Source organism: Balaenoptera musculus, chromosome 10 (genome assembly GCF_009873245.2).
Source record: "Balaenoptera musculus isolate JJ_BM4_2016_0621 chromosome 10, mBalMus1.pri.v3, whole genome shotgun sequence".
NCBI lineage: Eukaryota > Metazoa > Chordata > Mammalia > Artiodactyla > Balaenopteridae > Balaenoptera > Balaenoptera musculus.
The window spans coordinates 51,458,434-51,471,711 of record NC_045794.1 but is presented as its reverse complement, the minus strand read 5'-3'; the positions used below and the strand labels follow the sequence as shown (position 1 = coordinate 51,471,711).

Genomic DNA, 13,278 nt, shown 5'->3' with positions numbered 1-13,278 from the left:
TTTTTTTTTTTAAAAAGGTAGTTTCATACGATTTAATGATTTAACGATTTAAGGCAACTCAGCTCTGGCAGGGCGGGGAGGTGTTAAATAGTGATTAGAAAAAGAAAGGAATGACAACACGGCAGAGAATCAGACCATCGGAAGCCGACAAAGGCAGCCAGAACTATCTTATTTATTATAAAGATACACCATGAAGAACAGACCTGACTGTATACTGAAGCCTGGAATGGTACATGCCAAAATGTACAGTACTTATACATAAAAGTGCATTGTCACAACAGATTAACAAAACGTTTTTTTTTTTTTTTTCTCTTCCAGAACTAGAAAAGCATCCCCCTTTACTTTCACCTCAGAGACGAGGGAATGTCCCGGTAAGAGGCAGTACAGAGCAGAGGCGAACAGGATGGCCGTCAGCAGCACGTGAGCAGGGGAGGGGAGGGGGGCGATTTGCGGGGGACCCGGAGAGTGACTGTGGGGAGGGAAAGGCACAGTCACGGCTAAGAGGAAAACAACACGTCTGATGACCATGACCTGACCATGACCGACAAGGATGCAAGACAGGACAATACTGAGCACCGAGGCATGAAAAGGTGGGGATGGAGAAGCAGCTGGGAGAGAGTGAAGGAAGTTTCAAAACAGTCAAGTGGACGGAGGAATTGGGGTGGCACTTGGGGGAGGAGGTGGGCGGGGCAACAGTAAAGAACAAGGCTAAAACTCCTCTAAAATAGAAAGGCACTTTCACATGTACATACTACAGATGTACATTGACACGATCAGGTAACAGTCACAAGCAGGAAGCCACCAATACTGCAATTAATCAAACCGACAGGAAAGGACAGTACTGATTTAATTATGTGGGCAGGAGTTACCCTTAAGTCAGTAGGTAAATAGCAGTCTCTCCTGTCACACAGCCACTTACTATACTTTAAACATCTATAATAACCATCACACTACACATTGAGCTCGGATGAATGTTCTAAGGGGGGGGGGCATTCACAAATGCACGGTTTATATATTTTCTTTTACTAAACAGTTTCTAAGATAAGCATTATGGAACCCAGAACAATTATTTAAGCATACAAAATTCCCTACGTAATTTTAAGATACAGGTACCATTTTGATTATACTACGTAGACTTTTTTTTTTTTTGTAAAGAAAGTATACTAGGGTGGGTGAGTGAAAGCTCAATCTCCAGTTTATTGTACTGATTTGAACAAAGCTGTGCCAGTCACCCTGCCCCACGCCCGACACCCCAGCCCAGCTGGAGGTTGGCTTTTAGCTTAGGGGCCAGTCTCCAGCCGTGAGCTCATTCATACGTGGGAAGAGACTTCACTTCTAAGCTGCCCGTGCCTTGGGGCCTATGTGGCAGGTAACTCAGAGCAAGACTCAGCCCCAAGCACATTTCCTGCATCCATGGCCCCTCACTACTGTGGTCAGGAATAGATGTCATCCCAAATCTGAAGTCTTCTAAACCCAACAGAACCACAGGCTCTTTAACTTTGGATTTCAGAGGCTGTGATTACTAAAGTTTCTTCAGTTTATAGACCCCAGGGGCTATGCTTCATTCCCAAATGCTAAGGAGACCACCATGTCCCCCCCCTTTTTTCTTTTTCTTAATTAAATTATAAACCCATTTTTGGGAATGGCAAAAGCACAAAGACAGAAAACTCATACAATTTGACCCTTGGCGCTCTATATCCATTGATCACTGTTCATGTTCATTGCTGTAGATTAAGTGGGACCCTGCTGTACATTGTTCTGTGGATTGCTCAAGGGGCACCAAAGTCAGATTACATTGTGTGAAAATGTGAAAAACTGTTGTTGAACAATGGCGTTTACGCCACACTTGAACATGGAGCTCTACAAAGGGCCATTCAATGGATTGAAATAATTTACAGAACACTCATCAGGAAACAGGTACTGAGAACCGTTCACTCTATCCTAACGACCCACTCCAAGCATCCTCACCCAAACAGAAAGGCCAATTTGGTAAATCTACTTCAGTGAGTTCTGTGGATGGGACGTGAACATTCAGTTATATCAGCTGTGAATACATATTCTTGTGTAAGTGGAGTCAGGTAATCTTTGTAGAACCATCATTTACCCATCATCAAAATGACCCACTTCCCAAACTGCACATGAACCGTTAAGATCCTTGAAACTGGGGCATAACATCTCAGGGACTTGTTTTCTTTCTTCTCTCCCCATTCCTTGTGCCTTCCCACCTCCCCACGGTGGGCTACACCTGTGGCGGTAAAGAGGACCACATACAGGTGAACCCTCTCAGCTGCTGAAACTTTTAAGGAACTTACTGGGTGTTATTCTGGATCCTTTGTGAAGCGGCCACTTTGTCTTATCCTTGGAATCTGAAGGCTTTTACTAAACAAAGTAAGGATTAGTGAGTCCTTACTCACTCTGAGGTCACATCCTTCCCTGGGAATTGGGAAGAAAAAAAAAAGCCTCAGGGTGACAACAGAGTTATAGAGAGAAAAGACAGAGACAGGTAAAGAAAGGGAGCGACGGGAGAGTATTCGGAAATGTTTCCTGGAAGAAGGCACAGCCTCTGAGGCTCTGAGGTCTGGAGCAGCGTGTCCTCTGCCATCCGAGGCAGCGGAGTCCTGATCTGGAGGGTGGAAAGGCAGTCCTCATTCCATCGCAGGTGTCAACAGCAAAGAGAGGAGACACTGGGGAGGATTACCAGGGAGAAGTCTGAAGAAATGAGTTTGCAGGAGTAAGATCTGAAAAGCTAAAGTTAAACCTTGTAAAAGAACCCTTCAAAAATTAGTAAGTTCAAAACACCTCTGCCCTTTTGATGCTCTCTGTTAACATCTTACTCATCCATCAAATAAGGAATTGGTTTTTTAAGAATCCTCTTTAATTTCTAAAAGATTTAAAGTTTCCTCCCCCATTACTTCCACCCTTTTCTCTGTTTCTGTTTCCCCATGTAACAACAGAGAATTAGAGACCACAGTGGAATCTAGAAAGAACTGGGAGATTATCTTAAAAGTTTCAGTTTCCTAGAAATTTGGGAAGGTTGTTTAAAAGGGTTCGTGCTATTCAGAGCTCAGTCCTGGCTGGGTTTCCATGGTGCCCAAAGGTGCTGAAGGACCACTAAAGCTCAAGGGAGAGGGTGGGAGGTTGCACAAGATGCTGAGCTGGGCCTCTTTTTCAAAATGGGCAAGAAGGATGTTGTAAAAATTCAGAGGTTTACAATACCTGGAAATATTATACTTGAAATAATTTTTTTCACTATTTAATCTATTTGTGAAATCAGGCTGCAGGCAAGCAACCAGCAGTGTGACTTGGAAAGGTAACAATATCTCATAAATGTAATCTCTCTTTGCATTAGAATGATTAGACTGGCAAACTGAGGTAGAGATCAAAGTAATGATCTTGATTTTAGTACAAATCCCCATTTTTCCACATTGACGCATTCACCAATGAGCTGAGAAATCAAAGCCCGTACTGTAACTCTTAGGTGGGCATGCAGTTGGCTACCAGTTTGAAATCAAAGTGGTCCAGAGGGGTTAGTTCTGGCCACCCATTTTTCTGAAAACAAAAAACAAAACAAAAAACCCCCCAAAACCAAAAAACAAACAAAAAAACTCTTCCTCAGTAAGTTCAACGACAGAGTAGATAAAATGCTCATAGGTTTACAGATGGTATAAGCTGCTGCTGGTAGGACAGTGGTGATCTGTACCTTAGTAAAAACAACTGAATTCAAAGCAACCTTTTTAAGATAGAGGAGAAACAGAGCATAAATATGGCCTAAAGAAAAATTGTCTATGGGTGAGGATGTCAGAGAAAGAGGGTGTCAGTGGAGTTCAGCTGACTGTGTGAGTGATGTAGAGACCACACGGAGAAAACAAAAAAAGCCATGGTTCCAGGGTGCACAACTGGGAGGAAGTCATCCTGGAACCATGAGGTCCTCCTCCCACCTTGGCTGCTCTGGCTCTTACGCCAGTACCGTAGCTCAAAGAGACAAACGCCGAGGGGAGCTGGGGATTCAATTTAGGATCATCAGGCCTCTGTAGCACGTTTAAAGGAACCCAGGTCATCTTGTCAGGGGAAGGGAAGGCCGGCGAACCAAGGACTTGTGCGCTGTCTGCTTTCTCCGTTGCCACAGAGGAAGACACGGGGGCTTAGGGGAGCTAGAAGTTGTTTTCTAGGCAACAACAGACCTCTGAAGGGGTTCATGGAGTAGTGTAACCAGAAAGTCTTTAAAATTAGACTGTTCTAGTCTGCAGTGAATGCAGGGGATGGACTTGGAAACCCTCTGGGGCCTGATCAGCCTTGGGGAAAGAGTCACAGCAATAGCTCTGGAGGACTGTCCTTTCCCAGGTTCAGTTCAAGCAGTAACTGCAGAGGTTCTACCCCCTCCTGCTGAGACTTTCACCTGGACCCAGGGAAACGACTGTTACGAAAGAGGCAATCATCCTACTCATTCAGGCGGTGGGCTGTAGCTCGCACTGGGAATACCCCACTGTGACAACAGCAAGTCTGCAGCAAGAGCCAGTCCCCCGCCCCACTGCGCGGAATAAGAGGTACTCACTGTCAGCTACCAAACAATGCCACTGTCACCTTTAGCCTTACCCCGAGTGCCAGAGACCAACACTGGTTACCTTCCAAGGCCTGGAACTCAGATCCTCCTGCCTTTGGATTCGGACGCTTCTGACTCATCCAGGCTACACTAAGCCTGAAGCACCGTGCAACGTGCAGGGCAGAGCGGTGTTGCCTTCATTACAGATGGTGCAGCATTGGATTTTCAAGTAAGTCTAAGTGTTTCTATTGTCTTTAAAATGACACAGGATATGTCCAGTTATTAAAAAAAAAAGGATGAAATTACAAAATACAAATGCCCGTGTTAATTTAGCTAGTCTCAGACATTACATTCGAGAACACAGAAAAGCCAAAGGGTCTCCAGTTATAAGCACACGACTAAGGAAAGTTAAGGATTGTTGACTTTTGTCACTAATCCGTTTTCTCTTTCTAATCACCTCCCCATATGCTCGCTCAGTTGGTTTTTACATTGTGCAAGACTTGTCTGCTGGACCCTGGGAAGGTGGGGTGGGCCCTACGGTGGGGTTTGTTTTTGGAAGAACAGCAGGTTTCGGCCGGAGGGCTGGGGGTTTCAGCTGCACGCCCATTCTGGGCGCCACCATAGGCTTGAAAGTACTCATTGTGTCACTGGAGGAGCTAGTGCTACGTCGAATCTGAGGCTCCGAGCTCCTGAGGGCAACGTTGTGCAAAGGGCTGAGAGATTCCGTGGACGTGGCAGGGGTGGGAGAGTTTTTCACTTGTTCTAAGGTATCCAGCACCACATCGGGGGCATGCTTTGCTGTACTCTGTCTCTCCAGTTCTCGGAGTTCATTCAAAGCAGTGTTCATCGTCTCTTCAATATCCTGTTGGAAAAATAACCAGAAATGAGAGATGGTAAGTAACTAAACTTATTGTGATCATTTTGAAATGTATAGAGATATCGAAGCACTATGTCATGTAACAGGAATTAGCAGTGTTGTAGGTCAAGCATGCTTCAAAAACAAACTCATAGAGAAAGAGATATCAGATTTGTGGTTCCCAGAGGCGGGGGGTTGCGGGGATGGGCAATTGGATGAAGGCAGTCGAAAGGGACGAACTCCCAGTCATAAGATGAATTAAGTACTAGGGATGTGATGTACAATGTGATAAATATAATGAGCACCGCTGTAGGTTACATATGAAGGTTAAGAGAGTAAATCCTAAGAGTTCTCATCACAAGGAAAAGCACTTTTTCTTCTATTTCTTTAATTTTGTATCCATATGAGATAATGGATGTTCACTAAACTTACTGTGATAGTCATTTCATGATGCGTGTAAGTCAAATCATTATGTGGTACACCTTAAACTTATATGGTGCTGTGTGTTAATAACTCGATATAATTAGCTGGAAAAAAAATAACCAGAAAGAGAGACAGACTAGGCTGATAATGAATACAAACGTATAGAAACCATATACTTCACTTCAAAGCAAGCAGACCAGCAAAAGCATGACGGTTTTAACACCAGCCTGTGGAGTGTGTAAACCTAATGCCATCTCACATGACTACCGTGACTCGGAATGTGCAGGAGACAAGAGATGCGATGGCGCCAGTGGCTTAAAGAGCCACAGAACAAGCACTGGCCATTCTGAGGCACGTGGCAGGCTTCTGGCGGTTTTGACCTTACATGCTGACATCTTATATGGAATTCTATTTCAATCTATCTGTGGTAAAAGATGGCTTAAATTTAGATACCGCAACAATTTCTTAAGAAATAAAAGTGTATAGGCATGAAAAATCAGGCTTCATTCATTCAACAAATAATAATTTTTGAGCACTTACTATATACTTGGCTAACTCCTAGCAGTTCTTCAGAATTCATTTTAAGACTTCCCCTGACGCTTTTGTCCAGTGGATCTCAATGGAAGTGGTACTGCCCCATAGAGGGCATTTCTGTAATATGGTGTACGTGTATGTGTATTTTTAAATGTCAAAATAACCAGGTGGCATTATTGGCATTTGGTGGGCAGGGGCCAGAGATACTGGATACCTTACAAGTGTCCTGGATAATTTACATGCAATGAATTGTCCCATGTCTCGTTCAACTTTTAAATGTCCTCCAGACATTTATGTAGGTGAAAATTTTTTTATAATAGTCTGAGTCTAGAACCTAACTTTCTTATATATAAACACAAAATATTTTTTTCATGGTGTTTTCTAGGAATGAAACTATCATGTAAATTATACTCTGCTTTGATTAGAACTGTATGACCGAGGGTGGTCCACCATTTTAGAAAAATAGTAATTTTTTTCCATAATGGGAACACCATTATGGAAACTGAGTCGAGACTAATTAACTTAATAATACTCTTACATCAACGTATGTTTTTAATTGTACTTATGGTAAGTCGTCTACATGTAGGTGAAAGCATCTCACTACTTCATTTGTCTTCTAATGTAGTTAAGCATTCTGAAATACATTTCTTTTAATACTAATCTTTTGTTTTTCCTTTACATTGTATTTAGGGCTTTATATGTTTAAAAAAAATTGGCACATCATCAGTTTTTCAGATAATAAAGGGGGAATTACAAAATATTTGTTTGTTTTAAAAAGGTGAGGTGTGCACCATCGACAGATGAATGGATAAGTGAAATCTGCTGTATACGTACAATGGATTATTACTGGGCCTTAAAAAGGAAATCCTGCCACATGCTACATTAAAGGCATTATGTTAAGTGAAATAAGCCTGTCACGAAAAGACAAATACTACATGATGCCACTTATATGAGGTGGTCACATTCACAGAAGCAAAAAGTATTTAGAATGGTGGTGGCCAGGGCCTGGTGGGGAGGGGAAAAAGGGAGTTGTTCTTAGATGGGTATAGAGTTTTAGTTTTGCAGAATGAAAAAGTTCTGGAGATCTGTTACACAGCCATGTGAATACACTTTACCGACCTGTACACTTAGAAATGGTTAAGAGGGTCAGTTTTACATTATGTTTTTTTTTTTTTAGAATTAATTAATTAATTTATTTTTGGCTGGGTTGGGTCTTTGTTGCTGTGCGTGGGCTTTTCTCTAGTTGCGGCGAGCAGGGGCTACTCTTCACTGCGGTGCGCGGGCTTCTCATTGCAGTGGCTTCTCTTGTTGCGGAGCACGGGCTCTAGGCACGCCAGCTTCAGTAGTTGTAGCACCTGGGCTCAGTAGTTGTGGTGCACTGGGCTTAGCTGCTCCACGGACTGTGGGATCTTCCCAGACCAGGGATCGAACCTGTGTCCCCTGCATTGGCAGGCAGATTCTTAACCACTGCACCACCAGGGAAGCCCCACATTATGTTTTTTATACACCGCCCCCCCAACCCCCCAACACACACACATGGTGGAGTACTGTGTGAGATAGGGTGGGTGGAGAACCACTGCCCTGGTCTGATGGAAATACCTCTTCTCCATATTCCCAGGGCTTCTTCCACTCACCTGGAGCATTAGCCTGTGGCCCTGCACAGCAGCAACTGATTTCCATATCTGCCTCCCCCACTGAATTATAAGCACCTTCATGCAGCGGCTGACTGACCATTGATTTAACTCTGTGTCCATAACGCCTAGCATGGGAGCTGCCATACAGTAAGTGCTCAATAAAGGCTTGCTAAATGAATAAACGAGGATCCAGTGATCACATATGGATATGTAAATTTTTTAAAAAAAGCTCTATCAGGGATTCCACTGATTTGTTTACTAAAAGAAATTGCATGTTTTTGGTATGAACACCATGATGGCAGGCTTACTTGTCCTCATGGGAAAATCTGAAGATGAGATGGAAAGATAAATAAAGGACACAGCTGGAAGCCATATTGTGAGGATGACATCACTTTTCAAGTGATTATTTTCATATGTGATTTCCATTTGATGCTAAATATATGGATTTGTTTTTTACAAGTATTTGCCCCAGAGAGAACGTGCAGAGCCTGGTTTATCTGTCGAGTTTTTGTTTTTATGATTGATTTACAATGAAAGGATTTTGGTTCTAGAAGCAAAAGGGTTAAAACAGACCCTATTATACCTTCCCACCACTAAGCTCCTATTCCCTGTCTCTCTAACCTAAATGCTGTTTCACCTGCTTATTACAAGGAATGATGTTATGGATTATAGCCAAATATCACTGGTTCTAAATAGACCTCAAAGGACTCTGCATTGCACTTCAAATAAAAAAAAAACCCAAAAAGGTCAAAAGTCTTTTTGGTTTTTGCTGAAAAACTGTTGTGCACTTAAAATTGGTTTAATTTTGTAAAAACACATTAAACTCTCCACACAATCTAATTTGCTATCCAAAATTCTTTTTAGTTAGGACAATGAAAATAGCTTGGAAATTTGTCATATCAAATGCAGGTTTCCTTGAGTGCTTTTTATTAAAAATAATCCATCTTCAATACTTCCCCATGTTTGTTTCATTAATTTCTCACTTTCTTTTTTGATCTATTCCGTTTTTAAGCTCCAGTGATACCTGGAAGACACTTTACTCAAATGGTGAACCCTGAATCTATTCACCTCCTTTTTCACTGGCCATACACATATTTTCTTCTTTTTTTTCCATTGAAGTATACTCGATTTACAATATTGTGTTAGTTTCAGGTGTACAGCACAGTGATTCAGTTTTTTCTTTTCCTGTCATACATATATTTTCTGATGGTCTGTGCTGTAAAAAGACCCAGAGGGAAATAAATGGTAGAACGATGGAAAAATCCATTAATACTGTTTTACTTTTACTTTGTCAATTCTTTTTTTTTTTAAATTAATTAATTAATTTTATTTATTTATTTTTGGCTGTGTTGGGTCTTCGTTGCTGTGCATGGGCTTTCTCTAGTTGCGGCGAGCGGGGGCTACTCTTCGTTGTGGTACACAGGCTTCTCATTGCGGTGGCTTCTCTTGTTGCAGAGCGCGGGCTCTAGAGCGCAGGCTCAGTAGTTGTGGCGCACAGGCTTAGCTGCTTCGCGGCATGTGGGATCTTCCTGGACCAGGGCTTGAACCCGTGTCCCCTGCATTGGCAGGCGGATTCTTAACCACTGCGCCACCAGGGAAGCCCTACTTTGTCAATTCTGATCATTAGAAAAAACTACAAGGCCCTCCTCTGCAGTCACTATTGGGAAGTGAAGACACACATGCATTCAGGAGTGACAGAGGAGCCAAACTTGCTGTTCTTCAAACAGCCAACCATCATTTTCTCACTTCATTTACTGAGTAATCCACCATTTCCTAAGTTGGAAGTGTCACTTTCATCATACACTAAAAATGTGTTTCAGGGCTCTCCATTCTGTTCCATCAATTTCTCTGTTTTACTAGCTCTAGCATGCACTTAGGATCTGGTAGGGCTAGTCCCTCCTCATTCTTCTTCTTTTTTAGAATTTTCCTGGCCATTCAGCAATGATGGGTTTGACTGTCCTGGGTCCTAAGTTTCTGCCGTGTCTTTGTTTAAATCACTGTGAACCTAATACACTTGGGTCCTTCCAGTATCACATGGCCTTAAATTAAAGAATGGGTTAATTTCTTTTCTGTTTTCTTTAGTTGATTCTATACAAAAGACATGGCTCCAGAAAGTAACTCCTGTACGCCTCCTTCATCACACACCGGTACTTACCACGCAATATTCTATTCAAAGCAGCCTACCTGAGCGATTGTCTCTGGGTCCAGTGGCTTGTGGTCGTTGAAGCCTGTGTATTGCCCTGATGATGTGGACCTTCTAATAGGAGGGCTGTCGATCTTCTTGAGGGAGTCGTGGCGGCTGATGTTGGTCAAGCTGCCGTGACCCGGCCGACGCCTCCTCTCGGGACTGTCATTATTGAGGCCACGGTTCTGCAGCAGGCCCCGGGGGTGACTGCCCAGGCTTGGGGACCCCAGGTCAATTGAGGAGTTGGAAAGACCATGTGGGGGATGGAGAGGGCAATGGCCATCACTGGTCCTGCCAGGACGCCTTACTGGAGGGGGTGGCTCTCCTCTTTTTCTTTGCCTAGACAGAGACAGAGAGCGAGAGAATAGGAGAGGTTATCACACAGGGTAATTCTGCAAGGCTGTGGATGCCATGGCTCCTCAGAGCCCCTGGAGAAGTGGAGGTTCAGGAGCCTGGTGACCACTCCACCTACCTGGCTAAATAGCCATCAGGATGACGGTCTGTTGGGGAGTTCATGTCCTTGGATGAAGACTTGTCTTCAGGCACTGGCCCACTGCTGGCCTCGCTGTCGGCTTTTTGGCTCAGAGTGTCTGAAAACGTATCATCCCTGAAACAATGAGAGTCAAGAGTGAGGGTCTTTTGCTAGATGAATGGGGACAAAAAAATAAGTGATGGCATTTATGTATGTAAGTCTTTCTCTTACTAACGTAACTTTTTTCTTTTCACTGTAAGAATAATAACATTTCATGGCAGATAAATTGGAAAATTCCAAAATTCCGATAACAATCGCCCATAATATAACGTAACATCCAGAGACGACTACTGTTCGAATTCTAGAAAATATCCTTCTATGCTTTTCTTCTCTGCCTGGGATACATATCTACAAGGATGTCCACAGGTATGTACAGTATTTATACTATAGATATTTATATGTTTATGTACTTTAGATATATATGACTGTATGTCTGCATACATACACACACATCATATTTCTTGCACTCTGAGAGACACATTTTAACATTTTAAAACTTAGGCTGAATCAGTCACTGTATACATTTTATGTGGTATTTTTCTCTTTTCCTTAAAAAGCTGTTCATAAATTGGTGCTGCATTGTGAAATACTGTAAGTCACAAAATTAAGATTACACTGTACATGTTATTTTGTAACTTGTTTTTTTCACTTAAAATTATGACCAGATGGGAAGATGTCTCTTTAAGTATTTTTGAAAGTAGAGCTTTCTCATCAGCAAAATTAATAAAGAAGCCTGAAGATGATTCTCTTTAGACTTGAAGTCAGTATCCTCTCTCTTGGGAATTTGGAATTGAAACAGTAGACAGGCGCCAAGAGAACGGCCACTACTGTTTTTGGAATCAGCAGTGCCACTTTAGCTCCTAAAGCCATCCTCTGCACAGGGTATTTTTCTAAGAACCTGAATGCTTCAGAAGGTGTCTCTCACTAGTCCTTGCTCCAGACCTTCTAGGAGAGTTTGGGAAATGAGAAGCTGTTGGCCCTGAAGTACTGTTAGCAAAGACCCATTAACAAGGTGAAGAACTATGCCCAGCTCAGAAATTTTTGCTCTGTAATCCCTTCTGCTCTTTTCTCACGAGACCAAAGTCATTTTAAGAACAATAGCTGCTGGGCTTCCCTGGTGGCTCAGTGGTTAAGAATCCGCCTGCCAATGCAGGGGACAAGGGTTCGAGCCCTGGTCCGGGAAGATCCCACATGCCGCGGAGCAGCTAAGCCTGTGTGCCACAACTACTGAGCCTGCTCTCTAGAGCCTGTGAGCCACAACTACTGAGCCCGTGTGCCACAACTACTGAAGCCCGCGCGCCTAGAGCCCATGCTCCGCAGCAAGAGAAGCCACTGCAGTGAGAAGCCTGCGCACTGCAACTAAGAATAATCCCCGCTCGCCGAAACTAGAGAAAGCCCGCACGCAGCAATGAAGTCCCAATGCAGCCAATAAATAAATAACTAAGCAAACAAACAAATAAATAAATTTATATATATAAAAAAAAACAGTGGCTGGAGTCTTCTCTTCGGAGCGTCAGGTGATGGAAGCTGGGACTACTTACATATCCTGCACCACTATGTACTGGTGGGGCACAAGCCCGTCGATCCCGTTGTGTCTTCCTTCCCACCAGTCCTCGGATGCGCGGTGATACAGCAGCAGGGAAGCACCCTTCTTGAAGGACAATTCTCTGGCAGACCGCCCAACATAGTCAAACTTGGCTATTGCTTCTATTGGCTCACATTCTACAAAGAACACACCAGAAGATGGTGAGGGCCAGGGTTCTCAGGAAGGCATGATACACTAACTGAAAGGTCTATATGAGGCTTTAGAAATAAACAAGGTCATTTTAATATCCAGACTGAACAAGGTAATAAATAAATCATCAAGACAATGAGAAAATGATGCTGTTAAAAGAGATACAGGAAAATATTCTCTTGCTGTCATCAGTTTTTCAGGCAAAGAAAAACTGAACATTAGATCTTCGTTTCCACAGCCTCTTACTAGAGATACCATGACAGTCTAATAAAAAAATATTTAAAGCTTTGCAATATGATATATAAAATCTCTCCTTGGGTTGTAATATCCTCTGCAACAGCTCCAGTATTATCTTGAGCAATATTATTTGATCAAGTTCCCTGGCAACATGTTAATACCATTTAGAACATGGAAGAATCACTATCTCAGAACATTAAGAAGTTTATGCTTTATTTGCTCATTTAAAAAAAATCAAGTTTACAGAAATCACCACATTAAATACTATTTGAATACATTTAATTTCCTTATGTATATATTTTTTGGCACTATCAAATCTTGCAACTACTACCAATAGTAAAGACAACTTTATTTTTTCTAGTATCAAAAACAAATTCTGGATATCACCTGTGAAACAAGTAGGTATCTACTCAAACGACCAGATTCAAAAATTATATCTTCTAGAGATCAAAAAATATTCAAGGGAACAATGGTGAGTGAAAAAAGCCAACCTCAAAACATTACATATTGCATGATTCCATTTATATGGCATGCTTGAAATGACATAATTGAGATGGAGAATAGATTAGTGGTTGCCAGAGGTTGGGGTGGGGGAGAAGTGA

At 42.4% G+C, this 13,278-nt stretch overlaps 1 protein-coding gene across 3 annotated transcripts in view; it reads right to left on the bottom strand.

The window, feature by feature from the left end:
• Positions 1-238: 238 nt before the first annotated feature.
• The window catches only part of SRGAP1 (SLIT-ROBO Rho GTPase activating protein 1), a 276,221-nt gene continuing 263,181 nt past the window's right edge, over positions 239-13,278 (bottom strand). For all 3 annotated transcript variants that reach the window (XM_036867076.1, XM_036867078.1, XM_036867079.1), the window contains exons 19-22: positions 12,246-12,426; positions 10,645-10,779; positions 10,172-10,511; positions 239-5,402 (exon numbers count right to left, since the gene is read on the bottom strand). In XM_036867076.1, the coding sequence (XP_036722971.1) occupies positions 5,025-5,402; positions 10,172-10,511; positions 10,645-10,779; positions 12,246-12,426 (1,034 nt within the window). In that variant the 3' untranslated portion in view covers positions 239-5,024. The remainder of the gene's footprint in view (positions 5,403-10,171; positions 10,512-10,644; positions 10,780-12,245; positions 12,427-13,278) is intronic.